Source organism: Borostomias antarcticus (assembly GCF_949987555.1).
Source record: "Borostomias antarcticus genome assembly, chromosome: 22".
In the NCBI taxonomy this organism is placed as follows: Eukaryota; Metazoa; Chordata; class Actinopteri; order Stomiiformes; family Stomiidae; genus Borostomias; species Borostomias antarcticus.
The window spans coordinates 20,144,231-20,169,230 of NC_140255.1; the positions used below are offsets into that span (position 1 = coordinate 20,144,231).

Genomic DNA, 25,000 nt, shown 5'->3' on the forward strand with positions numbered 1-25,000 from the left:
GCTGTATGTAACAGCTACTGCTAGAACTCCTACGGACCGGGCAATCTCCATGCACCCACCGGCAAAGACCGTGCGTCTCTAGCCCAATCAGGGGCTGAGTTGTGCAGTCGGTGGCGTGGACAGTGGCGTGGTGGCGAGACTCCGCCCCCTCAGGTCAGAGCCCGTCGGGGACAGTGTACCCCTCTCCGGGCCACCTACCCTCCCCCACCGGTGAAGACCGTGTGTCTCTAGCCCACTCAGGGGCTGAGTTGTGGGGCCTGTGGCGTGGATAGTGGCGTGGTGGCGAGACTCCGCCCCCTTGGATCACAGCGGGTCGAGGGCAGTGCAGTGACCTCCGGACAATCTCCATGAACCCACCAACGAAGACTGTGTGTCTGTAGCTCACTCAGAGGCTGAGTTGAGGGGTCCGTGGCGTGGTTAGTGGCATGATGGCGAGACTCCGCCCCCTCATGTCATAGCAGGTCGCGGAGAGTGTAGCCCTTGTTTTGTTTATTTTATTCTAGGCTGTAGGCCTATTATAGGCTAGGCTGTATGAGTTTAGTTGGCTATTTGATTGCAATTTTGATGCATTTTCACAAGTAATTAAGGGTATTTATCGGTCTATTATGAGTCTATATGGAACAAGTATACCACTTAATGAATTTGGTGCATTTTAACATATGTTTCAGTCATCCGGACATTTCAGAGATACGAACGACCTTCGGTCCCGTTGGGTTGGGATAAGTGGGGTCCTACTGTAATCCTCTACTCTCTGCTCTGCACCTGAAGAGCTCAATCAACCAGCATTGATTCATCTAATCAGATTATCCTCGTCTTAAGCCCTCCATCTCCTTGATCGCCTCAGCTGCTCTTTTCCAAGGGCCTCTCTCTTCATAATGATCCTCTGGGGCTCCAGACAGTAGAAATGTGATTACAGCTACTCTTAAAATGGCCTCCGGGATCTGGGGGACAGACAGCTGGCACACGGCAGCGACTGATGCAATGCTAGCTTTGTTCTTCAAAGTCAGAACCTCAGCCTACATCTCCCCAGACAGAACCCTGAGCTGGTCCACTAGCACCATCTCCCCAGACAGAACCCTGAACTGTTCTGGTCCACTAGCACCATCTCCCTCGACAGAACCCTGAGCTGACAGAACCCTGAGCTGACGGTGCTGGTCCACTAGCACCATGATGATCTTAAACCCATTCAACACCAATGGGGGCACAGAACCAGGAAGTGGATTGATAAGCTGCGGTGGTGATGTATTCTCTCGCAATGAGTGAAGTCTAGATGCTTCGAGTTAGCAGAAAATAGGATGGAGGTCTATTTTATGCAGATTCCAGGCGAATGTAGCGAAGCGTGTCCAATCAGAAGAGGAGAAACGTGAAAGTGGCAAACAGACCCTGGCCAGCGATCTCCCCACATGGAAGTCAGGGCTTCTTTCAATAAACTGACCACATATTGAGAATCTACATCCTTACTTACATTAAGACTTAATAAAGTGACATATTAACAATCCTGAAATTACATTGAGACTTAATAAAGTGACATATTAACAATCCTACAGACACATGAGCGAGTCAGTCACGGGAGCAGGAGACACCCAGGACATGACCACCTTCCTAGAGGACAGGACCTCCTTCCTAGAGGACATGACCTCCTTCCTAGAGGACACGACCTCCTTCCTAGAGGACATGACCTCCTTCCTAGAGGACATGACCACCTTCCTAGAGGACATGACCTCCTTCCTAGAGGACATGACCTCCTTCCTAGAGGACATGACCACCTTCCTAGAGGACATGACCTCCTTCCTAGAGGACATGACCTCCTTCCTAGAGGACATGACCTCCTTCCTAGAGGACATGACCTCCTTCCTAGAGGACAGGACCACCTTCCTAGAGGACATGACCCCCTTCCTAGAGGACATGACCTCCTTCCTAGAGGACATGACCTCCTTCCTAGAGGACATGACCTCCTTCCTAGAGGACATGACCTCCTTCCTAGAGGACATGACCTCCTTCCTAGAGGACATGACCACCTTCCTAGAGGACATGACCTCCTTCCTAGAGGACATGACCTCCTTCCTAGAGGACACGACCTCCTTCCTAGAGGACATGACCTCCTTCCTAGAGGACACGACCTCCTTCCTAGAGGACATGACCTCCTTCCTAGAGGACACGACCTCCTTCCTAGAGGACATGACCTCCTTCCTAGAGGACATGTCCTCCTTCCTAGAGGACAAGCAGCCTCATCATGGTTCCTGGACCGTTTAAAAAGGCCTTATTATTGGACTGGAAACAACAGCTGTTGGGCGACCGAAATTTCCAGCAGCTATCTTCGGAAATAGTTGAATAGCATATTTCATACCTGCGCGTTATGTCGCATTTCATAATATGATGAATATATAATATATACTATTACAGGCATGACTGCAGTGAGCGGCAGCGTATTGTTACGAGGGTAATCCAGGGATATTCATCCAGGGAAGCCGAGCGTGTGTGAAGTGACTGAGCCGTGGATAGAGCTCCTCACCCTGCTCATCATGAAGGAAGCTCAGACACCGTCTCCGCTATTCAATCATCCTCATTATGAAGGAGAGCTGCTGTTGAATCATCCTCATTATGAAGGAGAGCTGCTGTTGAATCATCCTCATTATGAAGGAGAGCTGCTGTTGAATCATCCTCATTATGAAGGAGAGCTGCTGCTGTCTCCCAGACGGGAGAGGGCTGAACGCGACCCCCCAGACGGGAGAGTGCTGAACGCGGCCCCCCAGACGGGAGAGGAGCCAGGCGGACCAGGGGCCTCGGGGAGCGAGTATGAACACGCCTGCGCTCTCTCCCTCCACCACGGCGGCGCCATGTTTGTTTGGATCCTATTAGGAACACTAGAGAGTCTTTGTCATGTAAATGGGTTGTTTAGTGAGGCCATGCGTGTGCTGTTTACTCAGGGCGTGCTGTGATGGAGGGGGTTTGCATGGAGGCGGGAGCGGTTTGGCTCTGTGTGTGTGTGTGTGTGTGTGTGTGTGTGTGTGTGTGTGTGTGTGTGTGTGTGTGTGTGTGTGTGTGTGTGTGTGTGTAAGAGACGGCGTGTGTGTGTGTACGAGACGGCGTGTGTGTGTGTGTGTGTACGAGACGGCATGTGTGTGCGTGTCCGAGATGGCGTGTGTGTGGCTCTATGTGTGTGTGTGTACGAGACGGCGTGTGTGTGGCTCTATGTGTGTGTGTGTACGAGACGACGTGCGTGTGTACCAGATGGCATGTGTGTGGCTCTGTGTGTGTGTGTGTACGAGACGGCGTGTGTGTGGCTCTATGTGTGTGTGTGTACGAGACGGCGTGTGTGTGCTTGTGTACCAGAAGGCGTGTGTGTGGCTCTGTGTGTGTGTGTGTGTACGAGACAGCGTGTGTGCGTGTGTACAAGACGCCGTGTGTGTGGCTCTGTGTGAGCGTGTGTATCAGACGGTGTGTGTGTGTGTGTACGAGACGGCGTGTGTGTGCGTGTGTATCAGACGGTGTGTGTACGAGACGGCGTGTGTGTGCGTGTGTACGAGACGGCGTGTGTGTGGCTCTGTGTGTGCGTGTGTACGAGACGGCGTGTGTGTGTGTGTGCGTGTGTACGAGACGGCGTGTGTGTGTGTGCGTGTGTATGAGACGGCGTGTGTGTGTGTGTGTACGAGACGGCGTGTGTGTGCATGTGTGTGTACGAGACGGCGTGTGTGTGTGTGTACGAGACGGCGTGTGTGTGGCTATTCCAAGAAGAGGTTCACTTGCATATATTAAAGCATATTAAAAGTTTAAATAAACAGAATTCAATATAATATATGCAATACAATATATACAAACAGCTATTCATAAACAGTCGCGGTTCAAAAAAAGCATTATACGTATAATAATATATATTATATAAGTATGTCATCAAATAGATGTACTCAGAAATCCTCTGTTATTTGGTCAGGATGACCGAGCGTTTGAGATCAGAAGGTCAATGCACTGCTCTGCCTCTGATAGAAAAGCCTGTTAGATCAATGTCTCTCTCGTTGACAGACTAAGTGATCCCAACACTCACCCAGCCTCGTCACCACGGTCAGTCTGTCAGTCTGGAGATTGACTGAACATCTGCGATAATCAATGTTCAGAATCAGCAGCTGCAGAGCTCATCTCATGTGAGACTGGGGGTCGTGACCTCATCTACTGGTTCAGCAAAACCAGCGTGCTGAGGACAGTCTGTCTCCGTCCTCAGAGACTAACCAGGGTGCTGAGGACAGTCTGTCTCCGTCCTCAGAGACTAACCAGCGTGCTGAGGACAGTCTGTCTCCGTCCTCAGAGACTAACCAGCGTGCTGAGGACAGTCTGTCTCCGTCCTCAGAGACTAACCAGCGTGCTGAGGACAGTCTGTCTCCGTCCTCAGAGACTAACCAGCGTGCTGAGGACAGTCTGTCTCCGTCCTCAGAGACTAACCAGCGTGCTGAACACAGTCTGTCTCCGTCCTCAGAGACTAACCAGGGTGCTGAGGACAGTCTGTCTCCGTCCTCAGAGACTAACCAGGGTGCTGAGGACAGTCTGTCTCCGTCCTCAGAGACTAACCAGAGGGCTGAGGACAGTCTGTCTCCGTCCTCAGAGACTAACCAGCGTGCTGAGGACAGTCTGTCTCCGTCCTCAGAGACTAACCAGCGTGCTGAGGACAGTCTGTCTCCGTCCTCAGAGACTAACCAGCGTGCTGAGGACAGTCTGTCTCCGTCCTCAGAGACTAACCAGAGGGCTGAGGACAGTCTGTCTCTGTCCTCAGAGACTAACCAGCGTGCTGAGGACACACGCGGTCTCCCTGTCCTCACTGATACTCATGTGCGCAACTCAACTGACATCCTGTATGAACTCATGAGCAGCTGCATATTTAGGAAACATTCTCTGAGGGTTTTTGTGTGGCAATTCTGCTAAAGGGTTAGGGTTAGTGTGATATATGAATAGAATAGAATAGAATAGAATAGAATAGAATAGAATAGAATAGAATAGAATAGAATATACTTTAATGTCCCCTCAGGGAAATTTGTCTTGGACTTGTTTGCTGCCCAATGCATGGTGCGTGGTCTTGTCTGAAGCTAGCGGTCGTTTCAACACCCGGTGATTCTCCTCCGGCCGGCGATACTGCCACCCTCATCACCAGTGACCCAGCGATACTGCCCCTCTCATCACCAGCGACCCCAGATCCACAGCTTGTGTACAAGATGACAGGTCCAGATCCAGAGATGTGATGTCAGCGTGCGGTGGCTTGCTAGCTGGTCCTCACAACGCCACTGACCACGCAGTGCAGGGTCCAGTCCGCATGCAGACGAGATGTCCCTTTATCTGAACGAAGGAGAGAGAAGGCCGCCCTCTTGGGTTCGCCAGGCGCCCTTTGAGAAGGACATGTTCAAGTTACCCGCTGGGCGTTGATCAGACCGTGTGCGCAGCTCAGAGAGGGCGTGGCCTGGAGACCCCCCAGCTCAGAGAGGGCGTGGCGTGGAGACCCCCTCAGCTCAGAGAGGGCGTGGCCTGGAGACCCCCCAGCTCAGAGAGGGCGTGGCCTGGAGACCCCCCCAGCTCAGAGAGGGCGTGGCCTGGAGACCCCCCAGCTCAGAGAGGGCGTGGCCTGGAGACCCCTTCAGCTCAGAGAGGGCGTGGCCTGGAGACCCCCCCAGCTCAGAGAGGGCGTGGGCTGGCCTGGAGACCCCCCCAGCTCAGAGAGGGCGTGGCCTGGCCTGGAGACCCCCCCAGCTCAGAGAGGGCGTGGCCTGGCCTGGAGACCCCCCCAGCTCAGAGAGGGCCTAGCCTGGAGACCCCCCCAGCTCAGAGAGGGCGTGGCCTGGAGACCCCTCAGCTCAGAGAGGGCGTGGCCTGGAGACCCCTCAGCTCAGAGAGGGCGTGGCTTTGAGACCCCCCAGCTCAGAGAGGGCCTGGCCTGGAGACCCCCCAGCTCAGAGAGGGCGTGGCCTGGAGACCCCCCAGCTCAGAGAGGGCCTGGCCTGGAGACCCCCTCACGAGAACAAGGATGGCAGATTCACATGAACGAACACACACACACACACACACACACACACACACACACACACACACACACACACACTCTCTCTCTCTCTCTCTCTCTCTCTCTTTCTCTCTCTCACACACACACACACACACACACACACACACACACACACACACACACACACACACACACACACACACACACACTGAATTAATCAAGTTGCAAAGCCATGCACCTCATCCATCCATTATCGTGCTGTTGAATGGCTCCAGATTGGCTTGTGTACCTTCGCAAAGCGCCGCCTGCTATTGGATCAATGTTAATTGGTTTTGCAAAATTCATTCACAGCTATTGTCCATTACTTAGTATTCCTTTCCAGAACCTTCTCTGATTATGGTGGTCCCCTGGCGATTGTGTTCACATCCCATTTTGATGCATGAGCTGAAAATGTAACCATTAACTGGTTTTCCTCTCGTCTGCGACATGCTGAACAGCGTGCGGTTATCTGACCTCCTGGGTCTCTCGTCTGGACGCCATTTTCATCTGGATTTCAACACCAGCAACCTCACCTGTTTTGATCACCTTCTGGAAAGGGCAAACCCCCTCATTTAGAACTGCAGCGCTTGTAGCTGTGGTGAAATGTGTAGAGGCATCATCTAACACTCGCGCACGTTCCTGTTCTGGTGTTTTAACATCAAGGTTGACCAGAGAAAAGAGAATGAGAGAAATCAATCTCTGGATCAATCTCAATCTCACATGGCCACCGCTCCCGTGCAGCTCCTCTGCCCCAGGGCATGCTGGGAAACCGTTTCAACAGGGGAACAATCACATGGATCTGACCAGGGCTTCCCCCTCTCCCCTCTCACCAGTGTGAATGGTACCAGTGTTAATGGTACCAGTGTAAATGGTACCAGTGTTAATGGTACCAGTGTTAATAGTACCAGTGTTAATAGTACCAGTGTTAATAGTACCAGTGTTAATAGTACCAGTGTTAATGGTACCAGTGTTAATAGTACCAGTGTTAATGGCACCAGTGTTAATGGCACCAGTGTTGATGGTACCAGTGTTAATAGTACCAGTATTAATAGTACCAGTGTTGATGGCACCAGTGTTAATAGTACCAGTGTTAATAGTACCAGTGTTAATAGTACCAGTGTTAATAGTACCAGTGTTAATGGTACCAGTGTTGATGGTACCAGTGTTAATAGTACCAGTGTTAATAGTACCAGTGTTAATAGTACCAGTGTTAATAGTACCAGTGTTAATGGCACCAGTGTTGATGGCACCAGTGTTAATGGCACCAGTGTTGATGGCACCAGTGTTAATGGTACCAGTGTTGCTGTGGTGCTGTGGAGTGGAACCTCTCTCCATAAAAGAAGTGAAAGTTCAGAGGCTTTCAAAACAAGGATCAGGAAACGGTTATTTAGACCTTCCTGTATGAGTTATGTGTCTGATGATGTAACATGAGTGTGGATGTTACATTACTCTGGTTCCACGAGTAACTCACTATGTTGCATTATATTATTAGCATTTTTGCACTTGTATTTTATTGTATTTTATAGTATAATTGCTCAAAGCACTTTAAGCTGATGCCGGTCTCCACTTGGACTGCTTGTCCATCAGGGACAGAGATGGAAATAAGTCCTAGACTTCAGTCTTTATCCCTGACATTGCAGACATACTGTACGTTTTTATATATACTGATTGTAATTGCTTTTGTCATAAATCAAATCAAATCAAAAACCAGTGTTAATGGCACCAGTGTTAATGGCACCAGGCCATGCAGGACACAGCAGAGACCGCCGGAGCGCTCGTCAGAGCAGGAACCCCGCGCTGCTCCGAGATGGGCCGGCCCAACCCCCCCGGCAGAGAGTGGAACATGCTGCAGTCATTTAAACATTAATTTGGGAACTGAAGGCTTGTTAGTTCACAGGGAGTGTGTTACATATTGATTATTGATGAATAATAAATAATTTAACAGAAATGTAGCCACACCAGGTGGAACTGGCCTGTGGTTTACAAATGTGACTTGTGTGACTCAGTGTTCAGATGTTAACGTGATGCAGAGAGATTAAGAAGATACACGCTGAACAATAATCCTCCTTCCTTCTTCCCTTATTTAATTGGCATCCCGTGACATCATTACTGTGTGCTGGCCATTCAGCTGTGAACGATCGGAGGATGCTAGTCCAGACGGATCCCTCTGTCACAGGCCGGGCCGATCCATCCGGAATGATCCGGCTCACATTGATCCCTCTGCTGCGCCCCATTCTAAACTGTCCTCTGGAAACGCAGTCATTTAACAAGGGCCCCACAGCAAATCATTGTGCAAGCAATCAAATGCTCTGTTCACATCATCAAGTCCTTACACACTATGGTAATGGCCAGCTCTCTTATTTTTCATCTTTTTCAATAAGTGATGTCGGCTGAGCTGAAGAGACAGGGAGCTCCCTTCAAAACTCAGCTCTTGTTCAGCAGATATGATTGCTTTTTACGATACTGGCAGTATGGTTCTAGAAGTGCATAATTACACTGTTCATTTTAGAAAGAGTAATTTTTGCAAGTGGCGAGCTGCCAATCAGCGCCTACGGCCCCTCCGACCACCACCAACATTCACTCACATTCACACGTAGCATGTCTTTATGATGGTGGGGGAAGCATGTCTTTATGATGGTGGGGGAAGCATGTCTTTATGATGGTGGGGGAAGCATGTCTTTATGATGGTGGGGGAAGCCGGGGTACCCGGAGGGAACCCACGCAGGCACGGGGAGAACATGCAAACGCCACACAGAAAGGACCTGGCGTGTGTATGTATGTGTATGTGTATGAATGAATGATTGTGTGTGTGTGTGTGTGTATGTATGGATGTGTGTGTTGTGTGTGTGTGTGAGAGAGAGAGGAGGTGCAGGTGAGTTCCTGTGTGTGTGTGTGTGTGTGTGTGTGTGTGTGTGTGTGTGTGTGTGTGTGTGTGTGTGTGTGTGTGTATGTATGGATGTGTGTGTTGTGTGTGTGAGAGAGAGAGAGAGAGAGAGAGAGAGAGAGCAGGGCAGAATGCAGCCTCAGTGTGTGTGTGTGTGTGTGTGTGTGTGTGTGTGTGTGTGTGTGTGTGTGTGTGAGAGTGTGTGAGTGTGTGAGTGAGTGAGTGAGTGAGTGAGTGAGTGAGTGAGTGAGTGAGAGCAGGGCAGAATGCAGCCTCAGTGTGAGTGTGTGTGTGTGTGTGTATGGATGGATGGATGTGTGTGTGTGTGTGAGAGAGAGCAGGGCAGAATGCAGCCTCAGTGTGTGTGTGTGAGTGAGTGAGTGAGTGAGTGAGTGAGTGAGTGAGTGAGTGAGTGAGCGAGTGAGTGAGTGAGTGAGTGAGAGAGCAGGGCAGAATGCAGCCTCAGTGTGAGTGTGTGTGTGTGTGTGTGTGTATGGATGGATGGATGTGTGTGTGGTGTGTGTGTGTGTGTGTGAGAGAGAGAGAGAGAGAGAGCAGGGCAGAATGCAGCCTCAGTGTGAGTGTGAGTGTGTGTGTGTGTGTGTGTGTGTGTGTGTGTGTGTGTGTGTGTGTGAGAGAGAGGGAGAGAGAGAGAGAGCAGGGCAGAATGCAGTCTCAGTGTGAGTGTGTGTGTGTATGGATGGATGTGTGTGTTATGTGTGTGTGTGTGTGTGTGTATGGATGGATGTGTGTGTTATGTGTGTGTGTGTGTGTGTGTGTGTGTGTGTGTGTGAGAGAGAGAGAGAGCAGGGCAGAATGCAGCCTCAGTGTGAGTGTGTGTGTGTGTGTGTGTGTGTGTGTGTTGTGTGTGTGTGTGTGTGTGTGTGTGTGTGAGAGAGAGAGAGAGCAGGGCAGAATGCAGTCTCAGTGTGTGTGTGTGTGTGTGTGTGTGTGAGAGAGAGAGAGAGAGCAGGGCAGAATGCAGTCTGAGTGTGTGTGTGTGTGTGTGTGTGTGTGTGTGTGTGTGTGTGTGTGTGAGAGAGAGAGAGAGAGAGAGAGAGAGAGCAGGGCAGAATGCAGTCTCAGTGTGTGAGTGTGTGTGTGTGTGTGTGTGTGTGTGTGTGTGTGTGTGTGTGTGTGTGAGAGAGAGAGAGAGAGAGGGCAGAATGCAGTCTCAGTGTGTGTGTGTGTTGTGTGTGTGTATGTGTGTGTGTGTGTGTTTGTGTGTGAGAGAGAGAGAGAGCAGGGCAGAATGCAGTCTCAGTGTGAGTGTGTGTGTGTTGTTTGTGTGTGTGTGTGTGTGTGTGTGTGTGTGTGTGTGTGTGTGAGAGAGAGAGAGAGGGCAGAATGCAGTCTCAGTGTGTGAGTTTGTGTGTGGTGTGTGTGTGTGTGTGTGTGTGTGTGTGTGTGTGTGTGTGTGTGTGAGAGAGAGAGAGAGAGAGAGAGAGCAGGGCAGAATGCAGTCTCAGTGTGTGTGTGTGTGTGTGTGTGTGTGTGTGTGTGTGTGTGTGTGTGTGTGTGTGTGTGTGTGTGTGTGAGTATGTGAGAGAGAGAGAGAGAGAGAGAGAGAGAGAGAGGGCAGAATGCAGTGTCAGTGTGTGTGTGTGTGTGTGTGTGTGTGTGTGTGTGTGTGTGTGTGTGTGTGTGTGTGTGTGTGTGTGTGAGAGAGAGAGAGAGGGCAGAATGCAGTGTCAGTGTGAGTGTGAGTGTGTGTGTGTGTGTGTGTGTGTGTGTGTGTGTGTGTGTGTGTGTGGATGGATGGATGTGTGTGTGTGTGTGTGTGTGTGTGTGTGTGTGTGTGTGTGGATGGATGGATGTGTGTGTGAGTGTGTGTGTGTATGTGAGAGAGAGGGCAGAATGCAGTCTCAGTGTGAGTGTGTGTTAATCTGCTGGACAGTGACAGCTCACTTCAGCTCTACTTCAGCTCCACGCAAACCCAATAGCAATCAGCCGTGTCCTTGGCACCAAAATGGCATCACATTTAGGTATTGATCAGGCGCCGCATCAGAGATGAAAGCGTATACACACTCGCTGTTTTACACTATTGATTAGCTGGGAACAAGAAGACTAATTTTTTTGCTACTCAATCATGCGGAAAGAACGAAGAGAGCCATTTCTGGACAGGGACTTAATCCCAACTCACCCGAGCCCGACAAGACCCACCTTTCTCTAAATAATCTCCCGTGTAACTTCCCCACGTCGCTGCGCGTCAGAAGAGGAGCAGGCTGGGAGACCGCTGCCTCCCAAACTACCCCCGTGTGACAAGACAAACACACGACCCCTGGGATTCACTCTCTGGGATTCACTCTCTGGGATTCACTCTCTGGGATTCACTCTCTGGGATTCACTCTCTGGGATTCACTCTCTGGGATTCACTCTCTGGGATTCACTCTCTGAGATTCACTCTCTGTGATTCGCTCCTCTTTGATGGCATCGAATGTGTACGATTCAAATTTTATTTTTATTTTTTTTACATTTTTTATTTTATTTTTTACATTAACTGTTAAAATACCAACTGTTGGAGCCAAACGTTCTCCTACTTTAGTTTAAAGTTAAGGGCTTATGTGCTAAGTGTTCATTTATGATTTTGAATGTGTATATGGTCTGACTAAGAATAAGAATATGAAAGTGTGTAGCCTATTGCATGCCGTGTTTGTTTTGTTGATCATTAAGGGGTTAACATGCCGAGTCAATTAGGAATGTCAATTGGACACGCCCCTTTTTTGTTGGGCTTTCCCCGTTTCATTGTTTAAATGTTTGGGGGGTAGGAAGCACAGGGAGCTCAGGTATGGCGGTGTCATACAGTTTTTGACCGCTAAGCTCATAGTGGTTTCTACACAGCCTTGTTATTTTGGTTTAGTCTACGGACGGAAGTTTGATCTATGATTTGTTTGCAACGAGCCTTCTAGTATGGATCCCCCACTAAAACAAACTTTTGTTTGATTTAAAATATACTGGAAACGTTGTGGATTACTTGGTTGGAGTAAAAGCACGTGAAACTGAGGCGCCGTCACATATCTGAGTCTCTACACCAATCATGTTATCTTTAGATGGTCTACACCAATCATGTTATCTTTAGATTGTCTACACCAATCATGTTATCTTTAGATAGTCTACACCAATCATGTTATCTTTAGATGGTCTACACCAATCATGTTATCTTTAGATGGTCTACACCAATCATGTTATCTTTAGATGGTCTACACCAATCATGTTATCTTTAGATGGTCTACACCAATCATGTTATCTTTAGATAGTCTACACCAATCATGTTATCTTTAGATAGTCTACACCAATCATGTTATCTTTAGATAATCTACACCAATCATGTTATCTTTAGATGGTCTACACCAATCATGTTATCTTTAGATAGTCTACACCAATCATGTTATCTTTAGATAGTCTACACCAATCATGTTATCTTTAGATAGTCTACACCAATCATGGTATCTTTAGATGGTCTACACCAATCATGTTATCTTTAGATGGTCTACACCAATCATGTTATCTTTAGATAGTCTACACCAATCATGTTATCTTTAGATGGTCTACACCAATCATGTTATCTTTAGATGGTCTACACCAATCATGTTATCTTTAGATGGTCTACACCAATCATGTTATCTTTAGATGGTCTACACCAATCATGGTATCTTTAGATAGTCTGGGAGGTGGTTGGTCTCACCAGGGCAGAGCAGGGAGGTGGTTGGTCTCACCAGGGGAGAGCAGGGAGGTGGTTGGTCTCACCAGGGCAGAGCAGGGAGGTGGTTGGTCTCACCAGGGGAGAGCAGGGAGGTGGTTGGTCTCACCAGGGGAGAGCAGGGAGGTGGTTGGTCTCACCAGGGCAGAGCAGGGAGGTGGTTGGTCTCACCAGGGCAGAGCAGGGAGGTGGTTGGTCTCACCAGGAGAGACGCAGCGCTGAGAGCAGCCAGGGGAAAAGGCCCAATCAGGACGGTCCTCCCAGTGAGGAATGTGGAACACGGTTCTTGGGGTTCTGGTTCTCATGGATGGACTCTGTCTTATGCTGTGTCACACCGGCCGTGAATTTTTCCTGCGGCGAGTTTACATAGAAAGTCAATACAGTTGACTACTGTACGCAGCGCGAACTGGGCGACGGGCGGCACGGGCGGCGCTAATCGCAGAACTCGGCGGCGCGGCGGCCAGGATTCGCCAGGTTCATTTTTTGAACTTTCTGCGGCGGATTCGCGCGGCGACCCATTGATCCCGGTGTGAACACAGCATTACTGTATTGATATTTATCATGGATGGACTCTGTGTGACTGTATTGATATTTAATATTGATTTGAGTTCCATGCCCAATATCCCAGAGCTTGTAGATTACAGTACACAGCCATGGCTATTGTGCTCAACACACACACACACACACACACACACACACACACACACACACAAACTCACAAACTCACAGCGTGTAACGAAAAACATAAAATTGGTGAAGTTAATTGCTCAAGCTTTTCCCCTCCCATACAAATCAGCATTTTGTCCAAAAACCTTAGTTCCTGTCTGACAGTGCTGGGGGGGGCAGGGGGGGCATTTTAATCTGATGCATCATTAATTAAACATCACTGCTTGAATACTGATGCTGGAGGATCAATGGCTGAATAATTGCTTGTCATGCTTATAATGTCAGGAGCAATTTCTTTCCAATTCATCATGACTTCTCATTAGCCTGCTTCTACAACACTCTGTTACCAGAGAGACCAGCAGAGGAGAACAGCTGCCTGTCTGGTGCTGGGGCTCAGGCAACCTCTCATCCTCTCTCAGCCTCTCTCAGCCTCTCTCAGCCTCTCTCTGCCTCTCATCCTCTCTCTGCCTCTCATCCGCTCTCAGCCTCTCGTCCTCTCTCTGCCTCTCATCCTCTCTCAGCCTCTCATCCTCTCTCAGCCTCTCATCCTCTCTCTGCCTCTCATCCTCTCTCAGCCTCTCATCCTCTCTCAGCCTCTCGTCCTCTCTCTGCCTCTCATCCTCTTTCAGCCTCTCATCCTCTCTCAGCCTCTCTCAGCCTCTCATCCTCTCATCCTCTTTCAGCCCTGCATCCTCTCAGCCTCTCATCCTCTCTCAGCCTCTCTCAGCCTCTCATCCTCTCAGCCTCTCATCTTCTCAGCCTCTCATCCTCCCTCTCAGCCCCTCATCCTCTCAGCCTCTCATCCTCTCTCAGCCTCTCATCCTCTCAGCCTCTCATCCTCTCAGCCTCTCATCCTCTCTCAGCCTCTCATCCTCTCATCCTCTTTCAGCCTCTCATCCTCATCCTCTCAGCCTCTCTCAGCCTCTCATCCTCTATCAGCCTCTCATCCTCTCTCATCCTTTCATCCTCTCAGCCTCTCATCCTCTCTGCCTCTCAGCCTCTCTGCCTCTCTGCCCCTCAGCCTCTCATCCTTTCTCAGTCTCTCAGCCTCTCAGTCTTTAAGCCTCTCAGCCTCTCAGCCTCTCATCCTGGGAATCGGAAGATTCCCGGTTCAATTCCAGCTCCTGTCCATGTGTCAAAGTGTCTGGTCAAGACGATGCCCCCCAGACGGCTCCCAATGAGCAGGCTAGCACCTTGCATGGCAGCTGCCGTCATTGGTGTGTGAATGAGAGACCATTGTAAAGCGGTTTGGTTAAAAGTGGCAGTCAATTGACCATTTAAGCTCATTTTCTATAGGATGTTCTATCTCCTATACTACAATATTCAGATTTAAACGTTTGACTCAACAAGTAGGTAGTTGGTTTGGCATTATGTTCTGCATGTCTTCACTAAGATTTTTTCTTGGCTGCAGCTTTTCTTGACATTATTTTCTCTGTCCTCCTCTCCCTCTCTCTCCTCCTCTCTCTCCTCCTCTCTCTCTCTCTCTCCTCTCTCTCTCTCTCCTCTCCCTCTCTCTCCTCCTCTCTCTCCTCCTCTCTCTCCTCCTCTCTCTCTCTCCTCTCTCTCTCTCTCCTCTCCCTCTCTCTCCTCCTCTCTCTCCTCCTCTCCCCTCCCTCTCTCTCCTTCTCTCTCTCCTCCTCTCCCTCTCTCCTCTCCCTCTCCCTCTCCTCCTCTTCCTCTCCTCCTCGTCTCTCTCTCGTTTCACAGCAGCTGATGCGGGAGCGTCAGCAGATGGCCAGCCGTCCGTTTGCCTCGGTGGCGCTGGACATCGGGGGCCAGCAGACAGCGCTTCTACGCGGGGGAGTTGAGGTGAGCCTCCCCGTCCTGCTTCCAGAGTTGTCCTGATGTAGTCTTCAAACACGGGGATCCACCCACCACACAAACGTGGACGTTTTGGTACAGACATTACATACAAATGTAAAATTGTAATGTCTGATAATCATCAGTTTCACACATCCACTGCTCACAACGCCCAGCAGTAAAGCAGACCTCAGATCAGCTCCTCCCTCTGCTGAGCCTCTCTCTCTCTCTCACAGTAAAGCAGACCTCAGATCAGCTCCTCCCTCTGCTGAGCCTCTCTCTCTCTCTCTCTCTCTCTCTCTCACAGTTAAGCAGACCTCAGATCAGCTCATCCCTCTGCTGAGCCTCTCTCTCACAGTAAAGCAGACCTCAGATCAGCTCCTCCCTCTGCTGAGCCTCTCCTAGCCATTCCTCTTTGCTAAAACATCAAGCTAGTAGCCGGCTAGCCATTCCTCTTTGCTAAAACATCGAGCTAGTAGCCAGCTAGCCATTTCTCTTTGCTAAAACATCAAGCTAGTAGCCGGCTAGCCATTCCTCTTTGCTAAAACATCGAGCTAGTAGCCAGCTAGCCATTCCTCTTTGCTAAAACATCAAGCTAGTAGCCGGCTAGCCATTCCTCTTTGCTAAAACATCAAGCTAGTAGCTGGCTAGTCATTCCTCTTTGCTAAAACATCAAGCTAGTAGCTGGCTAGTCATTCCTCTTTGCTAAAACATCAAGCTAGTAGCTGGCTAGCCATTCCAGATGCTATTGGAACCGATCGGGCAGCTGGAACCGATCAGGTTCAAGCAGCATAGCAGCCCTCACATGACTACACACAACATGACCATAGCAACAGTATCCACGTGAACAAGAATGCTGATGCTTCCATCCAGGGTCTGTTACCAGGGGCGATCGATCAGCCACCTCATCCATACCCTCTCTAATACCAAACTTTAGTTCAAACTGATTTATCTTTATCTTAATCTTTGGTCTCAGTGTTTTCACCCAAGGAGAGATATTCTCCCTCTCCTGGTCTCCCTTCAGTCTATAGACTCCACCTCCCCTGGTCTCTCTTTAGAGTAGATACTCTCCACCTTTCCCTGAGTGATGGTAGAGAGTGATGGTAGAGTAGAGAGTGATGGTAGAGTAGAGAGTGATGGTAGAGTAGAGAGTGATGGTAGAGAGTAGAGAGTGATGGTAGAGAGTAGAGAGTGATGGTAGAGTAGAGAGTGATGGTAGAGTAGAGAGTGATGGTAGAGTAGAGAGTGATGGTAGAGAGTAGAGAGTGATGGTAGAGAGTAGAGAGTGATGGTAGAGTAGAGAGTGATGGTAGAGAGTAGAGAGTGATGGTAGAGTAGAGAGTGATGGTAGAGTAGAGAGTGATGGTAGAGTAGAGAGTGATGGTAGAGTAGAGAGTGATGGTAGAGTAGAGAGTGATGGTAGAGTAGAGAGTGATGGTAGAGTAGAGAGTGATGGTAGAGTAGAGAGTGATGGTAGAGTAGAGAGTGATGGTAGAGTAGAGAGTGATGGTAGAGTAGAGAGTGATGGTAGAGTAGAGAGTGATGGTAGAGTAGAGAGTGATGGTAGAGTAGAGAGTGATGGTAGAGTAGAGAGTGATGGTAGAGAGTAGAGAGTGATGGTAGAGTAGAGAGTGATGGTAGAGAGTGATGGTAGAGTAGAGAGTGATGGTAGATTAGAGAGTGATGGTAGAGGGTGTTTACTGAGTAGAGAGGGGTTTTGTAAAGACTTCCTGGTAAAAGGGATTAATGTCCCTCATGCTCTGATCGCATCATAACCTGGCCGGGATGCGAGGCTCTCAAACCGTTAGCAATAAATGCAGATGTTGGAAGCGGTCCCCAACCCTGGCACCAGCTGAAGGTGAACTGAGGGAAACAAGAGCCTAATTCCCTTTCATAAAGGTTAATTGGGAGACATCTGGCTTCGTTTAGCTGTTTTGCATATCCAGGGTAATGGAATAGAGTTCTAGTGAAGCCAGGCCAACAGGAGGCTCTTCAGGGTATCAATAATATACCCAAACACTTCCAGATACTCTAGCCTCTTACTCTAGCAGAGGCTGTTTCTTTGCACACATTCTTGGAACCTCAAAAATAGAATTAGTTCAATTTGGACAGCACTTACATTTGATGTTATCTAGCTAGATGTATTTGACACAATATCAATATCTTACACAGCACTGAAATCAACACAAAAACGATAAGACCTTTCAGAAGCCTACATGGCCAGCTGACCCTAACCTAACTCTACATGACCAGCCGCCAGCATGACCCCACAGAGCTCTGACGGGTACCTGCACACTGCCCCTACACCTAATCTGAGCTGCTCCTTGAGCTGCCTCAGCTTTGGAAGAACCTCAGTACCCAGCATCCCCCTGTGCTGGGCCCTGGCCAGCTGGAGGCCCCCAGAGACGGACAGGAGATCAGGAGGTCAGCAGCTGGCGCGCCAAGAGCCAATCAGGATGCAGCGCTGTAGACGTGTGCCCGATGACACAGATGTCTCTGTCCTCCGGCTGGCGGAAGGCATATGGAGCTGCTAACAGACAGATAGTGTGATGGACGACGCCTATCACTGGCACCAAGGACAGGAGACGCACCGCTTTGGGTTTTTGTTTGTGTGTTAGACTTGAGTGCGAAACTGTCTCTCTCTCTGTGTGTGTGTGTGTGTGTGTGTGTGTGTGTGTGTGTGTGTGTGTGTGTGTGTGTGTGAGAGAGAGAGAGAGAGAGAGAGAGAGAGAGAGAGACATACAGATACAGAGCGGGAGGCAGAGTGAGCATGTTGACGTTTGTGTGTTTTGACGTCCACCTACACACTTGATGTATGCATGGACACATGATGTCAGTCCAGAAAGACGTTCCCCATGCAGATGAGCCCTGCCGGCCAGAGAGGAGCTGAGTGAGGAGGAGGGTTGCTGCAGTTAGCTAGTTAGCGAGCTAGTTAAATGACGGAGATGGTGTTAAGAGTTTAGCTAGTTAGTGAGCTAGTTAAATGATGCAGATGGTGTTAAGGGTTTAGCTAGTTAGCGAGCTAGTTAAATGACGGAGATGGTGTTAAGGGTTTAGCTAGTTAGCGAGCTAGTTAAATGACGGAGATGGTGTTAAGGGTTTAGCTAGTTAGCGAGCTAGTTAAATGATGCAGATGGTGTTAAGAGTTTAGCTAGTTAGCGAGCTAGTTAAATGACGGAGATGGTGTTAAGGGTTTAGCTAGTTAGCGAGCTAGTTAAATGACGGAGATGGTGTTAAGAGTTTAGCTAGTAAGCGAGCTAGTTAAATGATGCAGATGGTGTTAAGGGATGTATATGAGATGTTGAACCCAGATAAGTAACAGTGCAGCTGGCTTTGTTGGACACCTACTAAGATAAATAACGTCCGACAATAAAATTAACGGGGAAAAGGATAAATCTCACTCAGTTTTTGGTCAAACTTGGCAGCCCTGCTGACTGACTGTACACTTCCTGGTGTCGAGGTCACTATGGTTACAAACAACAAGTGTGTGGAAGTTGGGGCCGCGGCCTGTCAATCATTTCTGAATGACAGCTCTCTTTCACACGCCCACAAAACAAGGTGAGCTTGGAGAGGGGGAAATTTGGGCATATAAAAAGGAGTTTTATAGTACTTAAAAATGACGGAATAACAACACTTATGGACATGTTCACTTTGATTTGACCTAAAGATAAATGGCATGTGTCAAGTTCAACCACTGTATTATCCTTTAAAGCAAAACATAAATTTGGCCAGATCCTGTGTTAACCACAGACCTTGATAGAGGCGATCATATAAAATCATATTCTTTTTTTCTCATAGGGAAAAAAGGGAATCCTTATTTGGACGCAGCTTGGACTAGTGTGACGTCAGATCTTAGCTCTATAGTGTCTGCTCCCAGTGGTCTGGTGTTGGTCAGATACAGTACTACTTACTTACTTACTTACTTACTTACTTACTTACTTACTATTGTTAGAAGAGTAAAGCTGAACATTCATCCTAACGTTTTACACTGGCTTCCACGGCTTCATTGCCAAGAAGGGGCAGTCATCGTTAGTGGAGGACAACATGTTTACTGTGCACTTGCTTTAGCTTAGCTCCTCAGCTCTGGAATAGGGGAGGAAGGCATGGGAAGATACACTCTGGAATGGGGTAGGTATCATTATAGAGAAAAGATGTATAATTTTAGAAAATCTTATTAGGTGTCTGATTTTGCTGAATTCAGCTACTCTCAGGTGAAATGTTCCTGTGGAGAAAACAGTAGGATATGGCTTCTCTATCCATTAACTCCAGCCTGGAGGCAGCACTCCGAGGGAGAAGCATTAGCAGCCAGCCAGAGTCCCCCTCTGGATCAATAGGAACAGGCCTAGCATTAAGTCCCCCGCAGGAACCAATACGAATAGGCCTAGCAGCATGGGACCAATAGGAACAGGCCTAGCAGCATGGGAACAATAGGAACAGGCCTAGCAGCATGAGACCAATAGGAACAGGCTTAGCAGCATGAGACCAATAGGAACATGCCTTGCAGCATGGGACCAATAGGAACAGACCTAGCAGCATGGGACCAATAGGAACAGTCCTAGCAGCATGGGACCAATAGGAACATGCCTAGCAGCATGGGACCAATAGGAGCAACCCTACCATGGCTGCCCTACCACCCCTACCATGTCTGCCCTACCACCCCTACCATGGCTGCTCTACCACCCCTACCATGTCTGCCCTACCACCCCTACCATGGCTGCTCTACCATCCCTACCATGGCTGCTCTACCATCCCTACCATGGCTGCTCTACCATCCCTACCATGGCTGCTCTACCATCCCTACCATGGCTGCTCTACCACCCCTACCATGGCTGCTCTACCATGGCTGCTCTACCATCCCTACCATGGCTGCTCTACCATCCCTACCATGGCTGCTCTACCATGGCTGCCCTACCATCTCTACCATGGCTGCTCTACCATCCCTACCATGTCTGCTCTACCATCCCTACCATGTCTGCTCTACCATCCCTACCATGGCTGCTCTACCACCCCTACCATGGCTGCTCTACCACCCCTACCATGGCTGCTCTACCATCCCTACCGTGCACCTCTGTTCACTGAATTCAAGCCAAGCCCAGGAGGCCTATTATATATAATGACTTCTAAATTGCTGTGTTAGTAATAAAACACTTACATTACTTCATGCTTAGCAGTCCGTTTCTAACCCGGGTGGCTTGGCATTTCCAATTCACCTTCTCGATCCTAAAATAGGTCTCGAGGGCCCATCTGTCCATATGTGCCTTGTGCCGCAAAGCTTGGATGTAATGTTACACAGGTTGCCCCTAAGTCTGCCAATTCTGTAGTTTATTCAAGAAGAAACTGGCATCGGTGAAATTCTCTGCAGAAAAGAGACTCTGTTTAATTTTCCCTCGGCTGACAATGCGAGCAGCGACACCATCTCAAACCATCTCAAACCATCTCAAACCATCTCAAACCAGCTCGAGCCGGCGCGGGCTCCTCGCCATCGCCAACAGACAGAGCTTAGTTTGCGGCCATGGCTGCATTGGCTTCCTCCTCCTCAATACGTTTCAACTCTTCCTCGCTCTACTACAGGTATCCACGTGTCTGATCCCAGCAGTAGACTTTCAAAATCCTCTTCTTGCATATCAGCTGTAAAAGTGATGGTCGTAAGTAGGTCCTGTCTGTTTTCGTCCACACAGTGTTGATGACCTAAAGCGTGGGTGCTGCTTCACGTTTTACGTGTTGGCGGCATTGAAATATGCGGAACTAGAAATTGTAGTTCTGATTAGGTAGGACCAAATCTATACAATTAACGTCAAATGCGTCATTTGTGTAGTTTTTTGCTTTTTGAAAGTGTGAATTCTAGGCCTAGGGAACACTGAGGCAAGGAACACCACATTCACCGTTACTGCAAATTCTGGAACGATACAAAGCGGATTGATGATCGGGGACGTGCTCCTTTAAGTTAGTCTGAATCAGGATTGAAGTTCTCATGATTGAGAAATGATGAATTCGATAACTAGACGAATGGTGTCTTTAGGACTAGACATGCAGAGGCAGTAATTTAGAGCAAGTGAAGACCTTCAGGACAGAAGGAGCTGCTGTGAAACCAGTATTCTCTCTCCCTCTGGAGCTGAAGGGTGAGTTGGAGTGCAGACGCAATGATGCGTGCAGGGACTAATTTATGTACCTCCTGCAAAAATGAAAGAAATAATGGAGGCTGTGAAAGTGATAGTTTAACGATGTGATTAGGACTGAGGAAAGACGGGGACTGTTTGTGTTGTTGACAGCCTGCTCCTCTCGCCTCTCTCTCTCTCTGTCCACTGCATCTCTCTCTTATCTCTCTCTGTCTCTTTGTGTCTCTCTCTCATTGTCTCTCTCTCGTTGTCTCTGTCTCTCGTCTCTGTCTCTCCCACTTGCTCTCTCTCTCTCGTCTCTCTCTCTCTGTCTGATTCCAGCTGGAGTAGTTGCAGGCCAGTGTGGTGCTAGTCAGCGGTAGTTGCAGGCCAGTGTGGTGCTAGCCAGCGGTAGTTGTAGGCCAGTGTGGTGCTAGTGAGCGGTAGTTGCAGGCCAGTGTGGTGCTAGCCAGCGGTAGTTGCAGGCCAGTGTGGTGCTAGCCAGCGGTAGTTGTAGGCCAGTGTGGTGCTAGTGAGCGGTAGTTGTAGGCCAGTGTGGTGCTAGCCAGCGGTAGTTGCAGGCCAGTGTGGTGCTAGCCAGCGGTAGTTGCAGGCCAGTGTGGTGCTAGCCAGCGGTAGTTGTAGGCCAGTGTGGTGCTAGTCAGCGGTAGTTGCTGGCCAGTGTGGTGCTAGTCAGCGGTAGTTGCAGGCCAGTGTGGTGCTAGTCAGCGGTAGTTGCAGGTCAGTGTGGTGCTAGCCAGCGGTAGTTGCAGGCCAGTGTGGTGCTAGCCAGTGGTAGTTGCAGGTCAGTGTGGTGCTAGCCAGCGGTAGTTGCAGGCCAGTGTGGTGCTAGTGAGCGGTAGTTGCAGGCCAGTGTGGTGCTAGTGAGCGGTAGTTGCAGGTCAGTGTGGTGCTAGTGAGCGGTAGTTGCAGGCCAGTGTGGTGCTAGTGAGCGGTAGTTGCAGGCCAGTGTGGTGCTAGTGAGCGGTAGTTGCAGGTCAGTGTGGTGCTAGTCAGCGGTAGTTGCAGGTCAGTGTGGTGCTAGTCAGCGGTAGTTGCAGGCCAGTGTGGTGCTAGTGAGCGGTAGTTGCAGGCCAGTGTGGTGCTAGTCAGCGGTAGTTGCAGGCCAGTGTGGTGCTAGTCAGCGGTAGTTGCAGGTCAGTGTGGTGCTAGTCAGCGGTAGTTGCAGGTCAGTGTGGTGCTAGTCAGCGGTAGTTGCAGGCCAGTGTGGTGCTAGTGAGCGGTAGTTGCAGGCCAGTGTGGTGCTAGTGAGTGGTAGTTGCAGGCCAGTGTGGTGCTAGTGAGCGGTAGTTGCAGGCCAGTGTGGTGATTAGTCAGTGGTAGTTGCAGGTCAGTGTGGTGCTAGTGAGCGGTAGTTGCAGGCCAGTGTGGTGCTAGTGAGTGGTAGTTGCAGGCCAGTGTGGTGCTAGTGAGCGGTAGTTGCAGGCCAGTGTGGTGCTAGCCAGCGGTAGTTGCAGGCCAGTGTGGTGCTAGTGAGCGGTAGTTGCAGGCCAGTGTGGTGCTAGTCAGCGGTAGTTGCAGGCCAGTGTGGTGCTAGTCAGTGGTAGTTGCAGGCCAGTGTGGTGCTAGTCAGCGGTAGTTGCAGGCCAGTGTGGTGCTAGTCAGCGGTAGTTGCAGGCCAGTGTGGTGCTAGTCAGCGGTAGTTGCAGGCCAGTGTGGTGCTAGTGAGCGGTAGTTGCAGGCCAGTGTGGTACTAGTCAGAAGGCTGTTTGCTCCATGCTTATCCTTAAGAGTCATATTTGTGATGTGCTACGTGTCAGAGGAAAAATGGCACCCAGACATATTTCTGAAACCAGACCGCAAACATGTTCTCATGCAGGAGGAGGGACCAGGTTCATCAGTCCTCTCTACATGCCCAGACAGACAGACAGACAGACAGACAGACAGACAGACAGACAGACAGACAGACAGACAGACAGACAGACAGACAGACAGACAGACACTCACTCACATCCCTATCACTTCAAATCACTCTCTGGGAGAAAGACACACTCCCTTGTCAAGCGCTTTGCTTGTAAGTATATGTTCTGAATTCCATCCAGCGTCTTGGTGTGTGAAAGCTAATATAAAAGCCCTCCAGCTGCTGCACAGTGCTGTGAGCCACATCCAGACTGCTCTTCAGGTCTGCCCGCCCTGCTGGGACAGGCATAGTGAGGCCCTTGTGTAAATGGAAACACAATGACAATGGCAATGTCTAAATTGGAAATGTACCATTGTGAGCTATGACATTTCAAACGGAGCAGAAATTACAAGCTATGCCACTTAGAGAATGAGAATGTGCCCACAGAGTTTTGGATTTGAAGAACACCTGTGTTAGCAGAAGCAGGTCCCTTATAAAAATAAAATGTTCCCCTATATATTAACTATCAATATATATGTAAAATATATGGAGGAAATATACATCATAATATATGATAATCAATATATTACAATATATTGAATAATACATTTTTCACCTTGCACCTTTTCAAATACCTGTGTTTGGTCTTTCCTGGATCAGAACCTGTGTTTGGTCTTTCCTGGATCAGAACCTGTGGTTGGTCTCTCTTCGGGGACCAGGTGATATGCTGGATCAGAACCTGTGTTTGGTCTCTCCTCAGGGACCAGGTGATATGCTGGATCAGAACCTGTGTTTGGTCTTTCCTGGATCAGAACCTGTGTTTGGTCTCTCCTCAGGGACCAGGTGATATGCTGGATCAGAACCTGTGTTTGGTCTTTCCTGGATCAGAACCTGTGTTTGGTCTCTCCTCAGGGACCACCCAAACCCATCGCCATGGAGCCGTGCAGCGGAGGCAGAGCTGCAGTGCTGACGGTTCTGCTGTGCCTCCCTTCAGGAGCCTCTGGACTACCCCCACCTGGACAGTCTGGTGAGACACACACACACACCACACACACACACACACACACACACACACCACACACACAACACCATACACACACACACACACACACACCACACACACGCATGCACACGCGCACACACGCGCACACACACACACACACACAGTAGACCTGCTACAACCTTAGACCTGATACAACCTTAAACCTGCTACAACCTTAGACCTGCTACAACCTTAGACCTGCTACAACCTTAAACCTGCTACAACCTTAAACCTGCTACAACCTTAAACCTGCTACAACCTTAGACCTGCTACATCCTTAAACCTGCTACAACCTTAAACCTGCTACAACCTTAAACCTGCTACAACCTTAAACCTGCTACAACCTTAAACCTGCTACATCCTTAAACCTGCTACAAGCTTAGACCTGCTACAAGCTTAGACCCTGATACATCATTAGACCCTGATACAACCTTAAACCTGCTACATCCTTAAACCTGCTACAACCTTAGACCTGCTACAACCTTAAACCTGCTACAACCTTAAACCTGCTACAACCTTAGACCTGCTACAACCTTAAACCTGCTACAACCTTAGACCTGCTACAACCTTAAACCTGCTATAACCTTAAACCTGCTACAACCTTAAACCTGCTACAACCTTAAACCTGCTACAACCTTAAACCTGCTACAACCTTAAACCTGCTACAACCTTAAACCTGCTACAACCTTAAACCTGCTACAACCTTAAACCTGCTACAACCTTAAACCTGCTATAACCTTAAACCTGCTACAACCTTAGACCTGCTACAACCTTAGACCTGCTACAACCTTAGACCTGCTACAACCTTAAACCTGCTACAACCTTAAACCTGCTACAACCTTAAACCTGCTACATCCTTAGACCTGCTACAACCTTAAACCTGCTATAACCTTAAACCTGCTATAACCTTAGACCTGCTACAACCTTAAACCTGCT

At 49.1% G+C, this 25,000-nt stretch overlaps 1 protein-coding gene across 1 annotated transcript in view; it reads left to right on the forward strand.

The window, feature by feature from the left end:
* atrnl1b (attractin-like 1b) overlaps positions 1-25,000 on the forward strand; it is a 120,866-nt gene that overhangs the window by 87,756 nt on the left and 8,110 nt on the right. Inside the window, exons 27-28 of the mRNA XM_084455866.1 lie at positions 14,974-15,075; positions 23,935-24,049. Coding sequence (XP_084311992.1) covers positions 14,974-15,075; positions 23,935-24,049 — 217 coding nt within the window. The remainder of the gene's footprint in view (positions 1-14,973; positions 15,076-23,934; positions 24,050-25,000) is intronic.